The sequence below is a fragment of the Balaenoptera borealis genome, assembly GCF_965194805.1.
Source record: "Balaenoptera borealis genome assembly, chromosome: 2".
Classification (NCBI taxonomy): Eukaryota; Metazoa; Chordata; class Mammalia; order Artiodactyla; family Balaenopteridae; genus Balaenoptera; species Balaenoptera borealis.
The window spans coordinates 65,214,384-65,241,958 of record NC_138867.1 but is presented as its reverse complement, the minus strand read 5'-3'; the positions used below and the strand labels follow the sequence as shown (position 1 = coordinate 65,241,958).

The 27,575-nt window shown below is 42.9% G+C and overlaps 1 protein-coding gene across 2 annotated transcripts in view; it reads left to right on the top strand.

Annotated features, from left to right (window-relative positions):
- SERINC5 (serine incorporator 5) overlaps positions 1-27,575 on the top strand; it is an 86,459-nt gene that overhangs the window by 43,138 nt on the left and 15,746 nt on the right. For both annotated transcript variants that reach the window (XM_082378011.1, XM_082378012.1), the window contains 6 exons: positions 13,306-13,484; positions 13,961-14,043; positions 15,481-15,574; positions 22,058-22,269; positions 23,834-23,929; positions 26,408-26,534. In XM_082378011.1, coding sequence (XP_082234137.1) covers positions 13,306-13,484; positions 13,961-14,043; positions 15,481-15,574; positions 22,058-22,269; positions 23,834-23,929; positions 26,408-26,534 — 791 coding nt within the window. The remainder of the gene's footprint in view (positions 1-13,305; positions 13,485-13,960; positions 14,044-15,480; positions 15,575-22,057; positions 22,270-23,833; positions 23,930-26,407; positions 26,535-27,575) is intronic.

Genomic DNA, 27,575 nt, shown 5'->3' with positions numbered 1-27,575 from the left:
GGTCTGTATTTCTCAGTCATTTTCACTGTTCATTAGAAGGAGAAGGGGGCTTCCCTGGTGGCGCAGTGGTTGAGAATCTGCCTGCTAATGCAGGCGACACGGGTTCGAGCCCTGGTCTGGGAAGATCCCACATGCCGCGGAGCAACTAGGCCCGTGAGCCACAACTACTGAGCCTGCGCGTCTGGAGCCTGTGCTCCGCAACAAGAGAGGCCGCGATGGTGAGAGGCCCGCGCACCGCGATGAAGAGTGGCCCCTGCTTGCCGCAACTAGAGAAAGCCCTCGCACAGAAACGAAGACCCAACATAGCAATCAGTCAATCAATAAAAATCTTAAAAAAAAAAAAAAAAAAAAAAAAAGAAGGAGAAGGAGATGTGGTAATGGGAAATTCATGTATATTAGCTGTATTAACATAAGATTATGTGGAAGCAGATGGATGAAAATGAAATAAAGGAGGACTGTTTATAGCCAGGCTCGTTCCGAGGCCATATCCACATCTGGTTATCCATCCCCGCCGAGTGTAGTGGTCATTTCCTGGCCTGAGCCCTTCTCCTTTGCCTGCTTTCCCTCGGCCGTGCTTTCATTTCCGGCTTTGGTTATTCCTAATGTTTATCTGCTGGTTGAGGCACACTTGTCTCAGGACAGTGCTGGGGACAGATCCATTCTCCCCCTTTTTTCCAGGTCCAGTGCTGACCACATGCTTTCCCCGCAGGTCAGAAAAGGGTTGGGTTTCTGCTCTGCGTTCAGGCAGTCCTGATTCGACCCCACCAGGCTCCTTGATGTCCTGTTCCAGTTGTCTTATTTAGACTTGGATTGTCCCCGTGTCCCTAGCTTCACACATTCACTTCCCCTCAGACTTCCTTCTCCAGATGACTAATCCCATGGGTGACCCCATGAGGATGCTGTTGGTACTTGTATGTCTCCCAGATGATACTCCATTTTCAAATTCTGGAGTTCCCACAGTGTAGCAACTATAGATGAACACAGAAGCTACTTTCCTTAGAGACGACTTAGATTTCAAAATGCTCTCCTGAGTACACCCTGTGGTCAGTTCACGGTGACGTTTGACCATACTTCGGTGGTTCCTAGAGTTGACAGAGCTTTGATCCAGCATGTTAGAGATGCTGAAATTTGGTAATGAGCTACTCTACTTTTTTTAACCTACAGTATTAGGAATATGAAAACATTAGAATAAGTATTGGTTTTGGGAAAGCCCTCCCATTCCCATTCCCGTGCCAGTCACAGGGGGTAAAAAAAAAAAAATACATGAAACAAAGTTACTAGTTAAAGGATCTAGTTAAACAGATAAGAAATGGAAAAAAGGATGCAGCTCCTATTCATAAGTGTTCTGCCCGGTGAAGAGACAGCAGATACTATGCGGTGTAAGTGTCATGCAGATAAAATATTGCTCTCTTTTTAGAGCATAATTTGGATAAAACATTATTTTAAAGTGGAAGAATCTCAAGTTATAATCCTAACCAACCCCCTCATTTGGCAGATGAGAGGTGTGGCGCAGGGCAGTGAGGTGGCTTGTCCAAGGCCGTGACACCAGGTAGAACTGGGATGAGGACCCAGGACTGCTGGTCCCCAGCCAGGGTGCCTCTCCGGCCTGTATGACTGGGTTTGGCTGTTGCTCAGATGTTCACAGAAGTAGCAGAAGAAGTCTTAGCAAACTTATCCTTCCTCTTGATTCCTGATCTTTCATCTGGACTTGGTGGTGAGGGAGAAGTACTTCCTCTGGAAATAGTACCACCTCGGGCCCTCAGTGGCTTTCTTAGCTTATCTTCCCCACTTGCCTCCTTCCCTTTGTAAAGCCAGAAGCTGGGCTCTAGGGATGATGGCTAGTCTGAAATAGAAAATAGGGGCAACCACAAATCCAGTATTTATTTATTCGTTGGCATTGCATGTGAAATAGAACCTGCCTTCAAGTTGTGTTTGGTGTGACTATCTTTTCAAAGTAAACAAACAGCAGCAATGAAAAATATTCCAGTTTGATCCCAAACACCATGTAGTTTGTCGCAGCATAGAATGACAGGTATTCATGCTGAAGCTGCAAAGTCTGGCTCTTGTTTTGATCTTGGTCTTTACTGGTTGAATGTTAAGAGAACTGTGTACCTGAGACCCAGCGTCAGGTGTTGCTATCATGCATTGAAGTTCTAGGGAGTAGAGCTCTCCATTCTCAGCTGACATTTTATGCTTTTGTGTTAGAACAAGTGCTGAATTAGCGCCAAAAAAAAAAATTGCTGACCCAGTTATTTGAGTCTGGAGTATTTTTTTTTTTAATCCAGCTGAGATAGAATGCTTTTCAAAAGTCCTCGCTCTGAACAGCAGCTGAATTCTTTGTACTGTTGTACCTTATATGTGTCCAGTGTATCAACGAGTGTGTTTCTGAGGTTAAAGGTGGGCCTGGGCCATTGAACTTCAAGTTCTTTGTAGAACACGGAGGGAAAATTCTCACCGTGGCCTGATCAGAGCTTCCCTGGGGTGCGCTGGCAGTGAGGTTCCACCTCTTAAATCTTGTGGGTCCCCTCCTCTCTAAGTTGGGGTGACTCTGGGGACACATGTTTCCAAACAGTTTTATCTTAGGTCTCAAGTTCATCCAGGCGTAACACCACCTGGAGAAAACAGTCCCCGCAGCCCTCCCATCCCTCGCTTCTCTCATGGCTCAGGACCCAACCTCCTGCGCTCAGTGAATGCGGGGAGAGTGATGGTGGAAAATAGTTTGGTTCTACAGGCAGTGATTTGAACTAATATAAACCCTGCTGAGAGCCTTTTTGAGTCTGAACCAGAGACAAAGAGGTTTGATCCTAGTCCAGTAATACTGAGCTTGCCAGGAGCCAGAAGACAAGAAACAATAGTTATCGTCCTCTGTCTGGAGGATCCGTTACCCAGAAGCTTTGGGGGAGCGTCGGATGTTAACAGGATCTCTGTTTCAGGATCCATCCAACTGTAGGAGGGGTACAGTGATAAGATGTGAGAACTGAAGTTTTCCTGACCCTTTTTTCTGTGACCATCAAAAGCACCCGTTAAGCAACTGTCCATAGACGGGACTGCGAAGCCCTCTGCAGATAAATGGGACAGACAAGAGCTTATGGTTGGAAACAGCTCTGTTATAAAAATGGGGCCAGAGGGAACAAATAGCACAATACACACCAGTAGCCTCAGATCGCTGGGAGCAGGAAATATAAATATTGTGAATAGTTGAGTCTTGATACTTGATAACAGAGTTTAAAAGGGTGATCGTGTTACTTGGTTAAGCTGTAATCCGAGTTCATGTTTTAAAATATCTTTTAAGTCACGTAATTGATTCCTTCCTCCCTTCCTCCCTCCCTCCTTTCTTTCCTGCCTATGTAAGTGCGAAGCACTGTGGCAGGTGCAGGGGATGTGGGTGTGAGTAACATACAGTTAGTTGTCCTTAGAGAACTGGGCCTCAGGTGGAAAGTGTATAAAGAAGGTGCCCCCAGCGTTAGGCTGCATAGTTAAAAATAATCTGAATTCCGTTAGCAACTGTTGGAGATGGTGGTGTCAGCTTAGCTGTCCCTTCTGTTGACCTTTGGGGTGACGTTAGAACTCAGGAGTGCTTTTTCCCCGTCCTCATGGGAGACTGGGAGCCGAGGTGAGGAAGGAGGTTTGTACAAGGGACTGGAATGTGTTGCCCTCTAAAGCAGGGTTGAGCTTAATCACAAGGGGGGTTGGGTATTTGGGGGGGGGGTGTGGTTTTTAAATTTCAGTGAGGCCGTTTATACAGTCTTAAAATTAAGTCTAAAATTATCTCTCTACATGCCGGCTTTCATCAGTGTGGGTTTTATTTTTGGTTCCACAAGCCATGTTTGTATAACAGATGTGAGGTTTTTTTCTACTATGAGGGCTTCTGACCCACAGAAAAAAAAGCACTGAACTCACAGACATGTCCTCCACCACCTCCTCCACAAAGCTTTTTTTTTTTTTTGCAGGCAGATAATTTAAAATCCTTAAGCTGCAGCTCTGAAAATGACATATGGGAGGTGTACGATTTAATTCTCTTAAAGCACAAGTTCCGCCAGTCGCGTCTCTGCTGCTCCTTTGACTTATGATCTGTAGAGTAAGTCATCGCCAGTTGTCATTTGCCTTTGAGATGCTAATTCATGCTTCAGCGGCAGTTCAGCGCAGCTCCTCTGCTCTACTTCCTAGTCCTGGGCTGGGCGGACTTTTCCTGTAAAGAGCCAGCTAGTACACGTTTCAGCTGTGAGGGCCTTGTGGTCTTTAGCAACTACTCAACTCTGCAGCCAAAACAAAAGGCCAGCAAATGAGCGTGGCTGTGTTCCCTATTTACATGAACAGGAGCTACCACACGCTGTCCTTTGCTTCGCTGGCCTGTGGTAGACCTCAGTGGCCCTGTGCATGTCATATGCAGTTATTCTCCCCTTCTCCCTGAAGGGGAAACTTGAATGGCCTAAACTTTGTGCTGAGGGTACCGGAGCTCCTGATTAAGTTGCAAATAAATACTGGGCTGTGTGAGCTCGTATGTACTGGGTTGACTAGGCAAGAACAATGTAGGGATAAATTCAATGTGACACGTTCAACAGTATGATGTCTTACTCTTCCTGGCCTTTTGAAATACATGGTAAATCATTCAAAGGTTAAAAAAAAAAAAAATCAGCCCTTCTTTTTAGGTAGCCAAACCAAGCATTTTGGTGATTGGGAAGAAGTGGGGATGGAGAAAATGAGTGTGTGGGTACCCCAGTTCTTTGCTCCTTGGGACCCCCAATTCCTGGTCCAGTGTAAAATGGGAAGGATGCTGGGCCAGAAACTGAAATGTCTGCCTGGCCAGGTTCTCAGAACTAGGATTGGGGAACAAGTGACTAGGGGCTCTCAGAATCTTGAGGGTATAGGTTTGGTAGGATTCAGTCTTTCGGAGGATATTAGGTTCTTGTGTCCCACCTAAGGCAAAATCATGGATAGTTGAAATTAAACCATGAAAATGCCTGAAATATCCATAAAGCAGAGCACACATGGCTTTGTGTGTACAGCATGTATTTCGCTAGAAAGTTAGCTCCTTGTTAGCATGGATTTTTTAACCTGCTTTATTCGCTGCTTGAATCTCCATAACCTAGAACAGTACCTGTACACAGTAGATATGAATGAGTCAGGGAATGAGCAAACCCTGTGCTGTGACGCTTAGGTATAGTTATATAATATATCGTGTGGGATGAAGAATACACACGTAAACTCTAATTTCACTGGGCTTTTAATAATGATTTATAGAAAACAGCCATGAGCGTAGTTGGATTTGCATATGATATGTCACCACTCTATTCCAGGTTCACAAGTTCAAGAGGAAGTTAGCTGATTTGGTGCTCACTTAGGCCGTAAGCACATCTTCCCACTGATGAGTGGTCTGGCTAGAAAGCTCTGCCTGTTTAGGCATTTAGTCCTCTTAATAGAAACTTCAGCATCTCTGTGTTCAGGAGAGAACTGTCAGTGGGCCTTGCTCCTCTCAGGGGGGCACAGAGTTCTCTATCAGACCCTGCATTCTGTGGGAGGGAGTGTGGGCCAATAACCGTATTTGCCATCTAAAACAAAGTCCAGACCTCCATAGCTGCAGTTTTGTCTCTGGGGTTAGGTGTGGATTTGTTTTCTGGACTCAGAGGGCCCCCTGCTTCCACCCCTTTTCTCTTGATTATGGGGGGCAGTGCTTATTGAGATGCTGACCGTAGGGGGGAGCAGCAGGGACTTTCCTGGCTCCGAGATGGGTGTGTAGGGGGCTCTGTGGGCATCTCTGTTCCTCTCTCCTGCTCTCCCTGTTCCCCCCAGCCCTAGAGTTTTCAAAAACCCTCCCTGGGGAGAGTTTGGCAGTGTCTGTTAAAATTTAACCAATTTAATGACTCAATATTCATCTTCTGGATGTCAGTCCTCCTAAATGCTCTACATGTGCAGAGAGAGATATGCACAATATGGGAACTATCCATTGTACATTGTTTATAAGAGTGAAAACTCAGAAACAACGTAAATGTCTTCCACTAGCGTCACAGAAACTAAATTACGATTGGTCTGGGTTGTGGATTTCTGTATAGTAGTTAAAAAGGGTGCAAATAGATTTATGTGTTGAACACGCAACAGTGTGTGAGACGTAATGAGAGGGGAATAACACAGCAAAGGGCCTAAAAGGATACACATGAAAGTGTGACAGTCGTTCCCTCTGGGAAGCAGTCAGGTTAGGGTTGGAGTAATGACGGGCAAGGGGATTCAGTTACCTGTATCTGTTATAATTTACATTTTCTTTGGCAACAAGAATATAATTATGTATTGCTTGTATAATTGTAAATAAATATATTTTAGAATGATGCTTGGACTCTTATGTTTGCAGTTAGATTTCTTGAAAGCAGGGGTGAAAGGGCTGCTGGGTTCACCCCCTGCCCGCTACCCAGCCCCCCTGACTGTCTCCTCTGCTCAGCCTTCAGCCATCAGTCTGGCTTCTGCCCCCATCTACTCTAGAGAATATTCTGATCACTGCCCCGGATGCCTCTTTGTTGGCAAATCCAATCTGCGTTGTCATGGCATGGGTGGTATTTGACACACTCTGCTTCTTGAAAGCCTCCCTCAACTTCTCTCTAGTTCTGTACCTTTTCAGTTTCTTGCTTGGTTATTTTCCCCTTCTTCCCAGTCCCCAAATGTTTGCATTCCCCAGCATTCTGGGCTGTTCCCACCTCTGTCTCCCTCCCCCTCCTCTACCCGCATTCCTCTCCAGGTGAGTTTATTTACTCCATTGAGTGCCTCCTTTGCCACCTCTGCTGGTCACTACCAGGTCCTTCTCTCTAGTCCTGCTGTCTTTCTGGAGCACTGCAGCCTTGCTTAGCCATCTGCCCACATTTCCCCTGGATACTGGCCGCCTGTCGTTAAGTGAATGACTGCCCCCCCATCCGGAAACCGCTCTTCTGTGACTCCTATCCGCTGCTGGGCCGCCATCCAACCAACTGCCAAGCGAGGAACTGGCAATCTTAGTTCTGGGTTCCTCTGCCTTTCTTCCTAGGCCCCATCAAGTCAGCACACGGGACCTGTCTGTTCCATGGCCCCAATCCCCACTGCCATTGCCTAATTGAAGATTTATATGAGTTTTTGCTGGGATTAACTCTTATCTCTCCTTCAAGATTAGTAACTGGCGTGATTCTTGTTTGTACATACTGCCTTCCCGTTACCTTAATTCCCTGAGCAGATTGACGTTAGCTGTCACCTGCTTCCCTTCTGAGGAAGAGCCCTTCGTGCCATCATTATTAGTCAGTTCTCTGCAAGTTATCTTGTTTGGATTGCAAGCTTATTATTTAAAGTTTGGTTGGAGTTGTTTTCTAACTGTCTAATCGTATGTGGGTGGTTTGATCCTGACGAAATGCTCCCGGTGGAGGAGGAGCTGTGAGCATCAGTGCCGTCTCTGTCTTGTGTGCTTCCGAGATTCTGGGGAGTTACTATTTGCGGACGTTAAGTTCCTGATGGCAGAGGTGGCGGGGTCAAATAAAACCAGGCTCGGTGAAATTTTAGTTCCCCTTATGGCTTTTAATAATGACACATGTAGACTTTTCTCCTAAAAATGTCTAGAAACCCGAACAAACGAGATGTGAGATTGTTACTGTTTTGTTTTTGTTTTTGTTTTTTAAATTAATTAAGTAATTTATTTTTGGCTGCATTGGGTCTTCGTTGCTGCGCATGGGCTTTCTCTAGTTGTGGCGAGCAGGGGCTACTCTTTGTTGCAGTGCGTGGGCTTCTCATCGCGGTGGCTTCTCTTGTTGCGGAGCACAGGCTCTAGGCGCGCAGGCTTCAGTAGTTGTGGCTCACAGGCTCTAGAGCGCAGGCTCAGTAGTTGTGGCGCACAGGCTTAGCTGCTCTGCGGCATGTGGGATCTTCCCGGACCAGGGCTCGAACCCGTGTCCCCTGCATTGGCAGGCGGATTCTCAACCACTGCGCCACCAGGGGAGACCATTACTGTTTTTAAAAATAGCCAGAAAAAGGGCCTCAAAGGTAATAATTTACAGAGAAATGAGCCTTTTTTGCTAGAGGCCATGGAGAGGAGGATGGAAGCTGATCTTGGTGTTCCCTGTTTCACAGCTGCTGTCCGTGGGTGGGTAACAGACAGGCATCACTCCTGTGGACACTGGAATTTTTCCACAGACAAAAAGAAATTGTCTTAGAAAGTTTGAAAATAAGTGGAATATCAAAAAGGGGAGAGGGTCTCGATTCTGAAATTCATTTCAAGTAAGAGATACTAAACAGAACCTACAGATACGGTTCTTCTAGGTTTTATGGTATCACTCCTGCTCAGCTGCCCAAAGCTTTCTCTGCAGCTTGGTTTCCTTCAATGCCCTAAAAATTCGATGTAATGAAATGTAAGACTCATTCCCTTTGCTAATATGCCATTTTCTCATCTCTCCCAAATAATATTTTAATATTATAGGAACACGCCGCTCCTTTTCCTCTTCATTTCTGTAAGAAACACTCCCAAATTCTATACTTTATTGCTAAGTTTGCAGCATGTGGGCCCCTGGCCAACTAGACCTGTAAGCCTTCCTATAACTCTTCTGTTGTTTGTTTATATTTATTTACCTGAGATTGAAATTGTTTTGGAGGCATAGCTAGCATCTCTTCTATACAGATGAGTTACGGGGATTTTCTAGCTTCCATCTCTTTGAGCGTAATACTTGTGTTGATGTCTCAAAATGTCTTCCCTGATTTGGGAGTTCAGACATATTTTCTTTTGGGTGGCAACTAGGTCTCTGAAAGATAGGTAGTGAGCACTGTTTTTTAGAATTCAATTCTTATACAGGCATACCTTGTTTTGTTTTGTTGTCCTTTGCTTTATTGCACTTCGCAAATACTGCGTTCTTTTACAAATTGAAGGTTTGTGGGAATGCTGCATCTAGCAAGTCTGTTGGTGCCATTTTCTCAACAGCATTGTTCACTTCATGTCTCTGTGTCACACTTTGGTAATTCTCATGATATTTCAAACTTTTTCATTATTATTATATTTGTTATGGTATCAGTGATCTTTGATGTTACTGCCATGACTCACTGAAGGCTCAGATGATGGTTAGTGTACTTTAGCAATAAAATATTTTTTAATTAAGGTCTATACACTGCTTTTTAAAAAAAAAACACACATAGTGCTATTGCACACTAAATAGACTGCAATGTAGTGTAAACATAATTTTTATATGCACTGGGAAACCAAAAGATTTGTGTGACTTGCTTTATTGAGACATTTGCTTTATTGCAGTGGTCTGGAACTGAACCCGCAATATCTCTGATGTATGCCTATATATATGTGCCAGGGAAGGATTCACCTTATTGAAAGTTACCCGGTATGGTTGTCTGTTGGTATCTGTGGGGGATTGGTTCCAGGACGCTATCAGATACCAAAATCCACCAATGCTCAAGTACCTTATATAAAATGACATTGCATATTACTTAGGCACATCCTCTTATATTCTTTAAATCATCGCTAGATTATTTATAATATCTAATACTATGTAGATAGTTACTGGTACATGACAAATTCAAGTTTCACTTTTTGGAACTTCCTGGAAAATAAAAAAAAATAAAAAAATATTTTCCATTTGTGGTTAGTTGAATCCACAGATGCAGAACTGGCAGATATGGGGGTCCAACTGTAACTTTCAATATGAATCCTTTGTAAAGTGAATAGAGCATCTACTGAGTTCTAAGATGTTCATGTCCCCCCATGTTTAAATCAGAATGCATCAACCACTTAGGGGTTCATGTAATGTGCCTAACTCCCTCCCCGAGAAGTTCTTTTTATAAAATAGTACCTTAGAGTTAAGGAAGTTTACTTAATGGCTACTATGGATTAGGAGCTGTGATGAGCACTTTTTACAACGATTCACTGATTTAGTTCTCAGGGTTGGAAGTCCATGTGAGCTTTTTATTCTTCCTGATAATTTGTGGCTTTGAGTTTGGTTGCCTGAGGGGTGGGGGGAAACCCTTGCCCTTGGGTCTGTACAGAACCAACACAGATGCAGTGTCCTTGGTTGCCCAGAACCAGACATAAGAAGTAACACCCTTAGCAGGCCTGTCCCCGCTACCCCACAGTGTGGAATCTGTGTGTGTAATGTATGTTTTCTTTTTCTAAAACTGGGATGGAGCTTGGAACAGCAAATATTTAATCAGGGCAGATTCCCCTCGCTAAATCCTGCCAGCTTGTTCAACTCGGAGGTTCTTTGCCTAAAAATATTCACCACGTACTGAAGGCTACATGACTAAGTCACCCACAGAGCATAAAGCAGGTCTTAGTATTTGGAGCAGGGGGTTGTTTGCCTACTGATATTTTGGATGAAGTATGCAGTGCCACATACTCAGCCTTTGATGAGCCTAAGGGCCTCTGGCGGTAAACAAGGGTTTTAGGGGAGGGGGGATTTATGCGGGATGGTAGGGTAGACGTTCAGGCCTGCTGGCAGTAGCGTTCTTCTTGAACTGATCTGAGAAGGAGAAGAGAGAAGTGGGTGTGGGGTAGGGAGGTGGAGAAGAGGCTAATCGGGAAAGATGGGCTGGTGTAGACGAAAGGGGTGCTGCCATGCGCGTGTTACAGTGGAAGTGAGGGCGGCGGTGTGCAGCAGGGATTAGCTTTGCTGAGAGAGTGGGACACGGAAGGGAGGGAAGAGAAGAGTTCCATGAATATTACAGAGCTGTAAATCCCATATGAACAAAACGGAGTAAGTGAGGTGGCATGGCGCCTCCTTTTACAGATTTAATGCAGTGTTACCTCCTTATTATCGGTACCACTCATAGGGGTGCAGCTTTTGTTTCCTGCTAGAGGCTCTGAAACGTTCACTTGTGTGGCGTCCCCCATTACTTCAGTATATGAGGATCTTAACCATGTGAGTTTGCTCACTCACTGTGAAACACTGCTGAAACTTCAAGGTCCTTCAGAAGGCCCTTCCTGACTTCTCATTACCTGTGTGAGGGCACTTCCTGTATCCTGTAACCTTATCGCTGTACTGAAGCAATTTCCAGACCAGCCGTTCTCACTGGGATGCTCCAAGGCGCTTCCAACCCTATATGTTAAAAGCAAACTCCCGATCTGTTCTTTTCAGTTCCACTCTTTGTCCTCTGCCAACCCTACTCCCCCACCACCCCAAACAGCTTTAAAAAAGCAGAAGAGAACCCTCCCCCCCATCCTTCACTTTCTCGCCATCCCTACAGTCCTGCCAACTATGACTTCTAGCCACAGAATTTCTGTTTTCTCTGCTAGTAGTTTACCTTCTTCGATTGTTATCTGGACTGTTAATCCGGTGGCCCTCTAATTTATCCTCCTGCCTCAAACCTGTCCCTTTCCCATATGTTCTCCACTTTGCAGCCAAAGGCGTTCCAACTTAAATAGTTGTTTCCCTTACAGGGTGGGAGCCAGACTCCTTAGCATGGCATACGCCTGGCCCCTCCCACCAAGACCCTGCCTTTTGAGCTTCATCTCTTGCCAAGGAATGCTTTTTTAGCATAAATATGTCCCATGCAATATTTAGTCTAAGTATGTCCCAAGTGTTGTTATATTAAAAAATTAGTTATTATTTATCCAAAATTTAAATTTAACTAGACATTCTGTATTTTATTAGGCTTAGTATTTTACCCGGCTTGGTCAAAAATACAATAGTGTCTCCCTTTATGCATTTATATCTTGCTCTGATCAAAAAGAAATTGGAGTTGCAGGAACTTGCTGACTGCAAAATATTTGGCATTTCTTTATGAAATCTTTTTTTTTTTGGCTGCGCCACGTAGCATGCAGGATCTTAGTTCCCCGACAGGGATCAGACCCGTGTCCCCTGCAGTGGAAGTGCAGAGCCTGACCACTGGACCGCCAGGGAAGTCCCATGAAATCTTTTATAGCTATTCATGGAAATGGAGCTATCCTAATAGGGTCTCAGTATTAATGCTTTTTTGCCCGAGACACTAATTTTGAAAAACATGCTTTGTTTGGAAAAGCATGTTTGAGATTCAGGTGTAGTAATGATTGCAGCTCTTTTCTGAGGGAGGGAACCCTCGTGGAGGAAGATGAACTGCAATTAAATGTAGTCTTCCTTCTGTTTATGGAAATCTTAATAACCTCCACTGTTGTTGTCTCTTTAGGATATTTTCTGGAGAAGAAACTAAATTATCATGCTTCAGTTTTACCTCTAGTTTTATGTCATTTTTTTCCTGGGTTTTTTTTGTTTTGTTTTTTTGGCTTGTGAGTAAAGGCTGTAATGTGATTTTCAACTTATTTTCTGTTCTAAAGAGTGTTCAGCTTTGATGTTGGTAAGAAGCAAGTTTTTTTTTTTAAACACTGACTAAATCTTTATTTTCTGACATTAATAGAAACGTGCTGCTTGTTCTCATAATGTAAGATTTTAATTATTCTGAAAATGTAAGTGGGTTTTACATTAAAACCTTCTAATTGTACTAGAATAAACCATTATCAACATTTATCAGAAGATTAAGGTCCATAATTAAGAGCTCCAGTGGATCAAGAAAAAAATCCAATTAACTGCCAGTTCACAGAGAATAATACAAATGGCCATAAATTTAAGAAAAGATGTGAACCTTACTAGTGATGAGGAAGACAGGATATTAAAACAAGATAGTGGTTTTTAACCTTTAAATTTGGTGCTCAGGTTGGGAATGTGAGCAGTCGCAAATATTACTGGTAGGATGTAAATGCAGCCCTTAAAAGTGTGATTTGACTTTATCTCTTGAAATTTTAAAATGTAGATACTACTTGACCCACCGATTTCATTTCCAGGTCAGGAGCTTATCCTATATAAATAATGGCATATGTGCAATTATTCTCTATATTTATGCATTTCAAGAAAAATATACCCGTGGGACTTCCCTGGTGGTCCAGTGGGTAAGCCTCCGAGCTCCCAATGCAGGAGGCCTGGGTTCGATCCCTGGTTGGGGAACTAGATCCCACAGGCCGCAACTAAGAAATCTGCAGGCCGCAACGATAGATTCCGCATGCCGCAACTAAGACCGGCGTAGCAAAAATGAATGAATGAATGAATAAAGAAAAATATACCTGTGTATTATAAGTATCATTTTTTAAAACTCTGATGCTGGATTTCAGAATTCATTAGGAGTAAGTGGAGGTGGAGTGGTATGTTATGAGCACTATATTTTTAAGAAAGATTCAGAGAAAGAAAGAGGTCTTTGGAAGAGAGACTTTCTTCTCAGTCTTAATTTCTCTCTGCACATGGTGTATTTCACATTGGATTTTGACTTGTAGGCTGAAAGAACACTCCATGGCAGCCCTTCTTTTCCTAGTTTTAACAAATGACTTTTTCTCTTTTTCTTCAGATCCCTTTTTTCGAGGATATCTGTAAAGGCATTAAAGCTGGCGACACCTGTGAGAAGCTGGTGGGGTATTCTGCGGTATATAGAGTCTGTTTTGGAATGGCCTGTTTCTTCTTTATATTCTGCCTCCTGACCTTGAAAATCAACAACAGTAAAAGTTGTAGAGCCTATATTCACAATGGGTGAGTCTTTTTGGGGGTCCTTTCACCGTTCCTTATATTCAGAGCAACATTCCAGGACCTCTTCCACTCTTCAGACCCTCTGACTGCTTTCCTCTGGTTGAAATTGTTGACACTGATTTTAGGGAAGGTGGAACTGATACTTACCACCACACAGTGGCCTAAGAACTGGCATCCTATTTGTAACACCTGGTACCATGATGAGAAATGCTTTGGAGATAAGAGTTTATTTCTTGTACCAAGAGCTTCCCCCAGGTCACTTCCACCCCTGCAACAAAATGGTTTTGCACAATCAGAGGCCACACCGAAGTCTGTCTAATTATGAGAAAAGGCAGTCTCCAGTCACTTAGTTACTTACCCTCCATTTGGAGAGAACAGAATCGTGAATTGACACGCTTACCTCTAAGAGGTCTTTTGTCCTTCCTTGAATATCATTTAAATACATTTCCTTTTTTTTTTTTTTTTTTCTTCCCCTCCAGCTTTTGGTTCTTTAAACTTCTGCTGTTGGGGGCCATGTGCTCAGGAGCCTTCTTCATTCCAGATCAGGAGACCTTTCTAAATGGTACAAATGGGGTATTGGGGGTATCTATTTATTGTGTTTTTATTCACTTCGTAAAACTGTTCGAAAGCGTAGTCCGGGGTGCCTTTGATATTGTAGGTTACTAACTTTCTTGTAGCTTAAAAAAAAAAATCCTGCCTCAGCTGCCCACACTTCACCCACCCTCTGTACTTCCTCCCCCCTCCCACTCCCCGCCACTTCTCCCTCCCTGGGAGGGGTGAGAGGACCTTTAGTTACTCTACCGGTTGAAGAATTGAAATTAAGATTATTAGCCTGAAGGGAAAATGAAGCACTTAAAACTTGTTTGAAAACTAGTTTAGCATGTCAGCGTGACCCAGGGAGACCTTGTTCTTTCTGAGCAGTGCACACAAACTTAGGGCTTCTTAGCAGCTTTAAATCTGCTGTAGCTATAATGGGGTAAGAAAGGCATCCTCCAGACTATCTCTAAACTTGCCTTATGTGAAACTGTATAACACTGAATTATATTCCTTATTGATAGAACCTACCGAAATTATTTAATATAAAGCATTCAATCATAGCTGAAACAAGGGGCCCTTCTTCATATGAGGTAGGAAGGGGAAAAAAAGCCTGAGTTTTAGAGGTTCAGAACACTGTTCAGACCCAAATGGATTCACTTTCCTTATTAAGATAGTAAAAATATTCACATTGTGAATAAGGAACAGCCATAGTCCCTCAAATAGCCATATATCAGGCTCCAGACAGTTTCTTAGGGTCATACCGGTTTTATGTACTCCTTAAGGAAGTTGTATCCAAGTTGTCTTTTTACCTAAAATACTGGTAACTAGTTTTCTATTCTCCACAGAGGTCCTTGTATATATTAGGATAATATACTTAGAATGGGACGGGACCTAGCTATCCATCCTCTAGCACAGCTCAGTCGTATTATAGACAACCCAGAGATGTGATGCGCTTATCCAAGGTTTGGGCTTCTCTGTGGCCGAGCCAGAAGTAGAACCTGAGTCCGTGGCCCCCCATTTGAACCTCATTTCCTCACTGGACATTGGTGGGTCTCTATCCGGTAAAATTTGAATCCTTGGTTTTTCTGGCATTGTGTGATTTTACTTTTAAATTGAGGGTCATTGTTGATTTTATGAATTACCGCATCTGTTAGGATATCTGGCATTTATTTATAGCATGGAGGTGAAGCTTGGATGCTGTGGTGCCGGATTGCCTGTGTTCACATCCCAGCCCCACCCTTTACTGGCTATGGGACCTTGTCAACTTACGTGTAGACTCTCAGTTTTTCTCATCTGTAAAGTGGGTGTAATAGTAGTACCCACCTTGTAGGGTTGTGTGGGAATTAAATGTGTTACTGGTACAGGGAGCCTGCAGTAAAAACTAACTGTAGTCATTACTCTCTTTTGAGTTAAACACTTGGGACAGTCACCTCATCTCCTTTCGGACGGTCTTCTTTTGCAGCCTGGCGCTATGTGGGAGCCGTCGGAGGCTTCCTGTTCATAGGCATCCAGCTCCTCTTACTTGTGGAGTTTGCACATAAATGGAACAAGAACTGGTATGTGCCTTTATGGAGAGCTTCCGCGTGAACTCACTCTCTGACTCAGAGAAAGTACCCCAGTGTTGACAGAGGCTCTACCCCGAGTTGTATTGCCAGGGATTAGCAGCCTGCTTACACCAAAAACAATTTTTGCTTGTTCTCTCCCTTCCTTCCTGCTCTTTGGACCTCTTCATTTACTCCTCTCCCATACTGTTTTTCTCGCCTTTCTACTTTTCCTTTTTCCACTTCATTTCTTTTCACTCTTTGGCTCTCTTTTGCCTGCACCCTCTCATTTGGGCTCTAAGACTTAGCCACACTCAACCCCACTGCTGGCACCTCGCAGCCCCTGCTCCATGCTTGCGTTAGTGGCTGAAAATTTGGGTAGGCTTTATCTTAGGCGCCCATCCTTAGGAGATTAAAAAGAAAAAAGTACTTTGGAGCTGGAGGTTCATTTTCTGCAAAGAATATTCAATGAAATAGTGCTTTTCTTTTTAAAAAAAATTTTGTTCCTTCTCAACTGCCTAAGAGGGGAAGGACCCCTTCATAAGGAAGATCTGTTGTTCTACCTTAGAAAGCCTCCCCGACTTTAAAAAAAAATACAGACCCTTTTTAAGTGCCTTGAAAATAGAATTCACATCCTAGAGTACATGGGAAATGCCAAACTATTAATGGCTCGTTTTATTTCTTGCTGAGCCACATTGAGGAAATGACAGCTAGACAAGGGTCCAGCTCCTTCAGTGCTAAGGCCAGGTTGACTCTCTTTGTGACCTCTGGGCAAAGCACTGAAGTGCTCTGTCTTACTTTACTTATAAAATATGAATGAAAATAACTGCCTGCTATATCTAGTAAGGCTTTTGTAGTTTTGTAGATTTTGTAGGCATCACGTTATTTTGTACTGTTTGGGTGGGGGATCTGAAAGTTCTATATGAATGTGAATTTTATTTTTTATTTTGGATAAAACAAAATATACTGTCCAAATTCTCTCAAAACGCTTTTCATCCTGATTATATTCCTCAGCTTGGTGGTAGTAGTAGTTGTTTTGTTTTGGTTTTGTTTTTTTGAAAATCGAATCATGAGATGCCTGAGTGAAAAGATGGTGTTAACCATTTTATTATTTGGTAAATATTGGAGTAAGCACCCAAATGCCAATTTAAAAATGTTTACAGCACATTGAATAGTCATACAGGTAGCACTACAGGCGTGTTTTGGTATTTTTTCAAATCTTTTTTTTTGGGGGTGGGGGCCACGCTGCGCGGCATGTGGGAATCTTAGCTCCCTGACCCGGGATTGAACCCGCGCCCCCTGCATTGGAAGTGCAGAGTCTTAACCACTGGACTGCCGTGGAACTCCCCTCAAATCTTAATCTCTATGATAATACAGATTTCTAGGTCTGAGTACATATATAAGTTTAATATTGCATGCTGTCCTGCATTTTAGGTCATCTCTGAAACCTAGTATGTTTGGGGCTTCTACTAGATCTTGTTGCAAGGCAGCAAAGTTTTCCTAAAGATAAGTCAAATGGTTGACTATAGTTTTATGTGACTCTGTTCTCAGTTATGCAGAAGAAATATGCACAGTAAGTTGGAAATGCATTTTAATTGATTAAATACCATTCTTTCCATTGATGATGATTCTTTTTTTTGGGGGGGGGGTGGCGGGGGGTGCTGCACCATGTGGCTTGTGGGATTTTAGTTCCCAGACCAGGGATCAAACCCGGGCCCTCGGCAGTAAAAACATGGAATCCTAACCACTGGACTACCAAGGAATTCCCTGGTGATTCTTAAGTACTTTCATTCTGAATTTTTTATTTGACAAAATGAATGCATCACCCTAAGTTTTTTCTAAAATTTTTACAAATAAACTTCGAGTAAGGAACTTCATGGTAAAATATTAATATCTTTGATACTGAGTGCCTGGTTTGCCCATTAAATAGTATGTTCTCTTGAGAATACTTGTGCTTTTTTACTCTGACTTTAATGTCTTGATTGATTCTGAAGCCATTTTCTGGGACTAATTATCGATGCCAGGTTTTAACAGGCATTTTGGAAGAGTTTGATTGCTTTAAAAACTTTCCAGAAACCACCCAATAGGAATGGCTTAAGAGCTTTGCAACGATTGATGTTGCTGTTGACCTGGCTTTGAGGCCAGTGTCCCAACAAAATCTCTTTTGTCTACGTACGCACAGCTGGTTGGTCGGCCTAAAATTAGGATTAAGCTAGGAAACGTACAAGTAGTGTTATTTTTATGTAAATTCATCTAATTTAGTTTTTTTTTGGTGTGTTTCTTAACAGAGATTCTTGCTTACAAGGTTAGTCTAGAAAATATAATACCTGTATCACTCTTCATGGAACAACCAAATTTTTCTTCCCTTTTCCTTTCTTTTTTTTTTTCTCTCCTTTTGTAAAGATCTTGAGAAGGAGAATACCCGAAAAGCAGTAGGATAGAAAGGCCATGGGCCTGGACACAAATGCTGCAGATTTTAGTGCCCCTGGCTCTCTGGCTGTTTTACTTGAGGCATATGACTTGGCCTCTCTGACCTCAGTTTTTTTTTACCTGAAAAATGTTGTGGTTGGGTGATGTTTAATGTGTTTTGTTCTTTTGTTAAAAGGTAAGCTGGGGCATATTAAAATTTTTTTAAGAGTTTGTCCGAGCAAAATTTGATTCAAATTGGGCACCCTCCAATCTGGCAGATAGAAAGGAGCTCCGAGGAGCTGTACTAAATAAAAGACATTTATAGGCAGCAGAGAGCAGGGACAAGGAAGTAATATTAGGCAAAAAAGCAGGTTGGTTATTGTGAGGTAACTTTCCTTCAGGGGATGGCAGGCGTCTGCCAGTTAGGTGACCTAACTAGTGCTGATCAGGGGATTCCGGATTGACTGGTTTAAGATTCCGTTTCTGGGAGAGCTGAAACTCTAAGCTGTGTTGGTTTGGTGATGTGGGGCTTAGCATAAGCGACTCCTTTCTAAGCCTGTTGTCTTGTTTTTGACACTTTCTAGGTCAATTTTTATAACTCGAAGCATCAGTTCTATATCAAAACTGAAATAACAGGGACTTTCCTGGTGGTGCAGTGGTTAAGAATCTGCCTGCCAATGTAGGAGACTTGGGTTCGAGTCTTGGTCTGGGAAGAGTCCCACATACCGCAGAGCAACTAAGCCCATGTGCCACAACTACTGAGCCTGCACTCTAGAGCCCGTGAGCCACAACTACTGAGCCTGTGTGCCACAACTACTGAAGCCCGCACACCTAGAGCCCACGCTCCGCAACAAGAGAAGCCACTGCTGTGAGAAGCCCGCGCACCTCAACGAAAACCCAACGCCTCCAATAAATAGATAAATAAATAAATAAATTTATTAAAAAAAAAAACTGAAATAACAAAAAGTAAACAGTATATTTAGGTGTTTCTTTTTTGGGGGGAGTTGCATTTTTTTTTTAATTAATTAATTAATTTTTATTTTTTTGGCTGCATTGGGTCTTCCTCTAGTTGCAGCGAGTGGGGGCTACTCTTCATTGCGGTGCACTTCATTGCGGTACTCTTGTTGTGGAGCATGGGCTCTAGGCACACGGGCTTCAGTAGTTGTGGCTCGCGGGCTCTAGAGCGCAGGCTCAGTAGTTGTGGTGTGTGGGCTTAGTTGCTCCGCGGCACGTGGAATCTTCCCGGACCAGGGCTTGAACCCATATCCCCTACATTGGCAGGCGGATTCTTAACCACTGCGCCACCAGGGAAGCCCTATTTAGGTATTTCTAATGAAGACCCATTTTCTAGATTTTATTTATTTATTTATTAGATTTTCTAGATTTTAAATTAATGTTGTTGTTGGGTTTTGTTTACTCCTAACCCTCACCCGAAGCCTGAGCCCAGCCATCTTTCCTAACCTGATAACCTGCTTGCTTCTGTGTCCATACACTCCTCCCCGCTGCCCGGTCTTTTTCTAATCTCCATCCAAGTGCTTCTTATTGAGCACTGATTCAAAATTTTTGGAGTATTAACTGTGTGCCGGGCACCAAGAGTATAAAGGTAAATAAGTCACAGCACTTATTTGGGGTGTCTATAGCAGATGTCATTGGGAGGACCAATTGAGTCTGGAGCAGCAGGAATCACAGCCACTCTGCCACCATTGCTGCACCCAGTTATTCTCTAACAGTTGGCAGTCCTTGCACCAGTATTCATTAAGCACCTATTATTTGCCGGGCACTCGACAGTAGGAGAGCAGCAGTGAATGCAACCGTGTCCTGCTCTGTGGAGCGTACATTCTCCTGGGGAGAGGGGGGATAGATAATCAACTTATAATCAAGCAAATACGGCTAGGTTCAATGACGAAAAGTGCTCTGGAGAAAAAGAAAGCAGGGTATGGGAGTTGGGGCGAGCAGAGCAGGGAAAGGCTTTCATGACGAGGTGTGAGGGAGACGAGGGAAGTTGGGGAGAGCCTAAGGCGGGATTGTGCTGGCTTCTTTAAGGGGCACAGGGACATCCACTGTGGCTGGACCCCAGTGGTGAGGGAAGGGTGCAAGAGATGAAATCAGAGACGGCCCTGGGCTGGCTCATGAAGGGCTTCTGGGACCATCATGGAAGGGCACTAGAGAGATGGAGTCTAATGCACATTTTAAGTTGAGAAAAGATGAGATGGGGTTACAGGTGCAAGTAAGGAGACTAGTGGGAGATGATCCAGGTGAGGGACGAGGTGGCTTGGAGCCACATGGTAGTAGCAGTCAGATTCTGATATAGTCTGAAGTTGGAACCAGTGGAATTTGCTGCTGGGGATGGCATGGTGGTGGGGAGAGGACAGGAGCAGGGAGAGAAAAAGACAGCGGTCAAGAGCAACTGCAGTTCTTTAATCTCCCCCCACCCCCACCCCTAATGAGAAGAATGGAATTGCCGTGTTCTGAGGTTGGGAAGATCATAGAAGAGCACACTTGGGGATGGAGGTTTGAATATTGGGAAGTTAATCTGGACCTGCTGAATTTGACATGCAGATTAGACCTCCAAGTGGAGACATTAACAGTTGGATAATAGGAGCCTGGAGTTGAGCGGAGAGGTTAGGGTTGAAGATTTAACCTTGGGAATCTAAGCATAAATTACTGTTAAGAAAGTCCTTCTTATACTAATAACGTAGCCCAAAAGACTAGTGAGGAAACAGCTGGACCCCACCTACACACTGGTCAGCAGTGTTCACCTTTTTCTACATAATCCATTTTCTCTCCATGTCATCGATTACCATTTGGCTCCTTCCTTTCTCTAGTTTCATTTTCTCTTCATTTGCTTTGTGTGCCTTCTCTGTGAGAATAACTCTGTGGTCATCGGAGCACCTGGCTCAGTTTCAGGAATATGATGGTCATTGTCATTTTGGCCTTTCCTCCCTGTTTTCTTTGTCTCCGGCTGCAGTAACTTCATAATTGGAACATTTTAGCTGGGTTGCTTGAACACTTTCCAGCTTTGTGAAGACATTAAGTATGCTGCTTTCTCTGTGAAGGTTTGTGAGAGTGTGGTTACAAAGGGCAATTGAATCCTGAGGCAGACGACAGTGATTCAGTCCACCCCCCTGTTGTTGTTCTGTCCTCTTCATTTAGCAACAATAAGCACTCTTTTCTTTGTTCTGAACAGTTTCTGTAGATTGTGAAATCACTACTTATTTCTCCCATCCCTTTATTAATGTTTATATAAACCAGAGAGCACATTAACCTCCTCTTTTAGATTCTTTATTGTAAATCCCATTAAAATTTTTACTCTTTTGCCGGCTGATTTTATTCTCTCCCCACCCCGCCCCCTTTTTTTTTTTTTTTTGGCCGTGCTGCGTGGCTTGCGGGATCTTAGTTCCCCAACCAGGAATTGAACCTGGGCCCCTGGCTGTGAGAGCACTGAGTCCTAACCACTGGACCACCAGGGAATTCCTGTCTTCACTTTTTCTAATGTCAAACTTCTCCTTAATCATACCTGGCATTGTTTGGGAGAAGCAGTACTAGTAGAGATTCTCCTTTTCAGTGCAGGGACAGAAGAGCTGAGGTCAGCCAGTCTTTCTCCGGGTGAAGTTCATTTGCTTCTCTCTCCCTGAAGAGAAGATGAGCATCAGCAGGAGCTGCTGGCAGCGCTTGGCGTAAGAGACTGGCACCTCCAGGCTCTGTGTTTATGGGGAAAGCTCAAACTCCAGCAAAGAGCCACTTTTTAATACTGCCAAAACCTGTCCCAGGGTAATTGACATCCAGAATGGGGAAGCTAGAATAAAGTCTGTGGTATATTCATTTTACTTGGTGAATACACTTGAGTCAAAGATGGAATGTCTTCAGTGTTTAGAAAAAATTCTATGCTTGAGCCAAGAAGTTTTTACATATTTACCTGTACCTTCGAGCTTCTAGTCGGTAAAATGATAGGCCTTCTGGATAACTCATTACTATGGCCTGGGGCCTGATAGCATTAGTTAATAATGGCTGAGGGATGGTAGATGCTGTCGGAGAATCAACTGACCTGTCTTCTCTCCCCTTCCTCTTCTCCACTTCCTGGAGAAACAGGACCGCAGGCACAGCTAGCAACAAGCTGTGGTACGCCTCTCTGTCCCTGGTGACTCTCATCATGTACTCCATCGCCACGGGAGGCTTGATTTTGATGGCAGTGTTTTATACACAGAAAGATGGTTGCGTGGAAAATAAAATTCTTCTGGGGATAAACGGAGGCCTGTGTCTGCTTATTTCAGCGGTAGCCATCTCACCCTGTGTCCAAAATCGTAAGCACAGTTTTTTTCCATTCTTCCTTATTCATATTATAAATGTCTTTGAGCAACACCCCTCCCTTTTTGGAAATTATGGTCATTCCTTAATTTACCACGGGTGGGTCAGCAATAGGAAAGGTGGGACCCCAGTGTCCCCTTCATGCCCCACACTGGGGCGAATGTGATAGTCACGCATGCCTTGTGTCCAAGATTTGAGTGTAATGAAGCCAATAAATAAGGAGATAGATGTTGCCATTACATAATGTACTACAAGGAGCCTTTCAATGGAAAACACCTTGAGTGGATATTTAGCTCTTCCCTGTGATCTCTGTGTAAAACTTGAATGAGTGAGAAGGCTACGGAAGGAGCTGTTTTGCGGCTCATCTTTCACTTAAGACTCCTGTGGACCACAAATTGAGGACAGCGTGGTCCCAGAGTCAGGAAGCAGGAAATCCGATCCTGGCTCTGCCGACAGCTAGCTCCGGGAGCTAACCTTTCTCATATCCCGATCCTTCCTCTGCAAAGCCAACAGAAACCTGTGAGCCTCATCTTGCTCATGCTTGTTTCAAAGCCAAAAGGAAGAGATGATCGAAGTTCATTATTGAAATTGAGACTGTTATTACTCCTCCAGTTCCTTTAATTGATCAATTAAGAATTTCCTAAAGCATTAGTATTCAGATTAAAATATTCTTTGGGTTAAATCCTACTTTTTGAAATAGTTATAATATTTTGAAATATTTGGTTTAATGCCATTCATTGTTAAGGTGTGTCTTATTCCCATGCCAAAGAGCAACATTATAAAAGGGCCTATTTTTTACCTTTATTGGTCATTATAATTTAATAATTATAACTCTGGGAATAAATTTAATCAGAGGGAAGACTGGGTAAAACTAAATCCTTTTATGTCTGCAGGTGGTTGAAAATTTCACCAAAAAAAGGATGAATCCCTTTTATCACATCTTGGTTACTCTCAACCATCCAAACAGTTTAATTTAAATATTGTAACATTGAAGCCCTTTTCCCAGTGAATGCTCAGTCCCATAGCCTTCTTCTTTGGTTTGGACCAGCTCTGGTATTCCCAAAGGTTTTTTGTCCATTGACAGATACGAGCTTTTTCCCACTGTCATGGACTATGTGTGTCTGATGGCCTTGTCGAATCTGGAATCCAGGCCCACCCTATAAAATCCATCATTTACCCCACTAAGCTATGTGATGTCACAAATAACGATGGTAAATTTTCTTTGGAGATTTTGTGATTTAAGAACCAATGTTATGAACCTCAGGGAGACCAGGCAATATGTTTCAGTACAGCTGTAGTTATTATCAAAATAGGGTGTTGGGAGAGAACTCGGCAGAACTTGTCGTCTCTAAAACAGCAGTTAGGTTCAGTGTATCACTCCCCGCCCCGCCCCCTCCCCAAATGTTTTGGTGTCGTCTGAGAAACACATTACGTACCTCTTCTTACCTTGAAGGGTGGGGCTCCAAGTTGGAGGGATATCATTTGGGAGAGACCTGTTTTTTTAAGGCACATATGCTTTCTCATCATTGATTTAAAACGCTGTCTCTTCTCATTCTCCAGGACAGCCGCACTCTGGGTTACTGCAGTCGGGTCTCATCAGCTGCTACGTCACGTATCTCACGTTCTCAGCTCTGTCCAGCAAACCTGTAGAAGTAGGTAAGCCGGCTTGTTAGGGAGCCTGTGCTTGCAGGATGAATAGTGTCATTTGTGGAGTGAGCACTGTGTCTCTGTGAGCTATCGTTTCAGTATCAGGGATACGACACATCAAAATAGATGATCTAGACTTCTTCATTAAATGACGTCCTCAACACGGGATATGAACATGAAACTTCCTTCTCCTGAGTCTTCCTGCTGTTCAGGAAAGACATGAACTAAGGAGGGCTGTTGAGTTTGCTTTGAGGCCTAATCTGCATTTTCCTGCTCAGAAATACTCAAATGTTCAAGAAATAATCAAAATTTTCAAGAAAAATTTTTTTGCTCTCTTTATTTTTTTATTATTATTTTTAGATGGTTATTAATTGTTTTTAGGTGATCATTTCTCTGACTGTAACGGAGAGAGTAGAAAGAGCGTGGGAGTGGTTCTGCCGCTTAAGTAACTTGTATAAAGTCACTTACTTTTCTCTCCCTAGATATCTCGCCTTTAAAATAAGATTTTTTTTTTTTTTTTTTTTTTGGTTGCATCTGGTCTTTGTTGCTACACGCGGGCTTTCTGTAGTTGCAGGAGCGGAGGCTACTCTTCATTGTGATGCGCGGGCTTCTCATTGCAGTGGCTTCTCTTGTTGCAGAGCAGGGGCTCTAGGCGCACGGGCTTCAGTAGTTGTGGCTCGTGGGCTCTAGAGCGCAGGCTCAGTAGTTGTGGCGCACGGGCCTAGTTGCTCCTCGGCATGTGGGATCCTCCCGGACCAGGGCTTGATCCTGTGTCCCCTGCATTAGCAGGCGGATTCTTAACCACTGCGCCACCAGGGAAGCCCCTAAAATAAGAATTTTAATTATTATTTTAAGAAGATAATTAAATAAAATTCTTCTTTTATAGGGTGGTTTTTAAGAATTCAGTGAGTATGTGTGTGTGTGTAAGTATAAGTACAGTTCCTGGCATGTAGTAGGTGCTATATAAAGGGTACCTATTATTCTTGTAGAGTAGTTGCAATGAATATTTGAGAACTATAAAAGCACTATTATATTATAAGCTTTCCCAGTAAAGGACCAAATTTTCTTGTGTTGATTTCCAAACTTATTATATTTCATCATCTTTATCACTTTTGTGATATATAAATGTGTATATAAATGTATACTCATATACACGTGAGTATGTTTGGGTACATTTTATCTTATATACATCAGGTTAAATACATGTACTCTCTTTTCTCTAGAATAGAAAATTGAAGTTGTTTTCCTTTTTTAAATTTAGAAAGCAAATGCAAAGATAATTTGAAACTTTTAGCCTATACATGTGCTACATATGGGTCTTGCCTTTATAGCTATTTATAGTACAATGCGAGTATAATTGTATGTCATATTAAGTATAGTCTATCCTGGATATAATTTTTTTTAAAAAAAAAGCTCTATCGTGACTCTAAGTTTATTTAAGTCTAGTCTATTTAAGACTTTTATGAGTGTTTTGACTATTTATGTATTAATCTCTGTTTTTAACTTAACGGGGTTTTTGGTTACAACATTTTTCTTTTTAATGGCAGGTATCACTTAAATACAGAAAAAAACTTTTATTTTTAATTTCAGGTGGTACTACTTAAATAGCAAAGTTCATATTTTGGTCAGTTTTGTAAAGAAAATTTTCATTGGCCTAAGAATAAAGATTCCTTAAACCACAGCACACACAGTTAAGTTTACAGTTTCAAGTGGGAGCACCAGTAATAATTTTAGTCCAACTTTAAACTCTCAGAATGTGCATGTTTGTAAAATGGTTTCTAGCCTGTTATTTTATGTTTATGTTCCTTATTTTGGGGCAGAGTTGGCAAACAGACCCAGCTTGGGTGTTCAAAATTGAAGACTCTGTGATAGATAAAAAGTAAACGACTAGTGATGGTAATATGATACAATTCTTTGTTATGTAGCCTCTCACAATTTTTTAAAGCTCTAGACCACTTGAGGAGGTTCCCAGGTTACAGCCTTAAGATGTCATGACTGTCCTGTTACCGACAGTAAAATGACTTCTCATCTGGGTGGAGGCTGTCGGCCAGATAGCAGTTCCTGCAGGTTCCTGTTTGATGTAATAGTCTCGACGCTCCTCCAGGGAGGACAGACATGGAGGATGCTCTCGGTTAGCTGCGTGCTACCTGCCGCCCAATCAACTGAAAAACAACCGAAGTTTACTTTTTACTATTGTTTCAATAGTACTGAAAAATAACACGACTCTTAGAAAGTCCTGGGACTGAAGATCCCTTTAGCACTAAGCTGGAACCCGAGGGTCTTGCTCCGAGAGGCTTCCTAGGTGGCAGAGGGCGCTTCACAGTAGTAACAATCTAGTCTGAGTCGAGTGGGACGGTAGAGGAGAAGCTTCCAGTGCTGAGTGTTCACTGTTCTGCGCTGCATGCATTTTCCCAAAGTGAATGCATTCCTGAGTTAACAGCGGGCTTTTCTAATTTGGCTGTGATTCCTTTCCCTTTTCTTCACAAGTTCTAGATCAACATGGGAAGAACGTCACCATCTGTGTGCCTGACTTTGGTCAGGACCTGTACAGAGACAAAAACTTGGTTGCTGGACTGGGTACCACTCTCCTGTGTGCGTGCATCTTGTATTCCTGGTAAGTTTCAGGAGTTACCTGAGGCCATCTTTGCAGACTTTAAAAGTATAAGAGGAGAATTTAAATACGTTTTAGCAGTGTGAGGCAGCCAAACAAATACCATCTGAGGAAGAGGGAAAATGTAGCCCGAAGTAAAAAGGTTGGTATTACAGCATGAACTCTAGGTGTTTGGACTTCATTTGCCTAACTTGTATTTCTATGCGGTAAATAAAATATATGGTACGTTGCAATCCTTTAGCAGACGGTTGAGTATTACTTGCTAAAGCATTTTTGGAGGGTAAGGGAGCACAAAGTAAGGAAGCGGTGGTATGTGCCAGAATGTTTTGGCAACTTTCTACTCCAGCGGAAATACCGTTTGTTCTCTTGTTGATGGAAAGAGTACAGAGCACTCCAACACAGTCGTTTTGTGCTGGGTCCAGGAAAGACAGGAAGCATCCCTTTTCTTTTATGCTAAAACCCACATTGCTGTTAAGGAGGCAAAGTCATTCCTCCAAAAGTATGTGTGATACATAAACAGGCTGTGTTGCAGATGCTTGGGGTGAGGTTTATTCCACCTTCAAAATCTGTAGAAGATACGAGAAGGAGAAAAGTAAAGGGTAGGAATGATAAGTTTCTTACTTCAGGTACATATTTCACTGATGAGCAAGCTTCCCTTTGACAGTAACCCTTTCATGTTTAGGTTTTACTCCTGTGTTTTACATTTCATCTGTTATATTTCTTCTTCTTTATTTTTATTTAAAAATATTTATTTATGTATGTATGTATATATGTATGTTGTGCCAGGTCTTAGTTGCGGCACACGGGATCTTCGTTGCGGCATGCGGGCTCTCAGTTGTGGCATGCATGCAGGATCTAGTTCCCCAACCAGGGATCGAACCTGGGCCCCCTGCATTGAGAGCATGGAGTCTTACCCACCGGACCACCAGGGAAGTCCCTCGTTTGTTATATTTCAGTGTCTAAAAATTTCAGCTAGTCACAGGCACATGGTAATCTTCCTCTGGCCGAAACTGTACCATCCTGGTGGTGATAGCTTGTATAAAT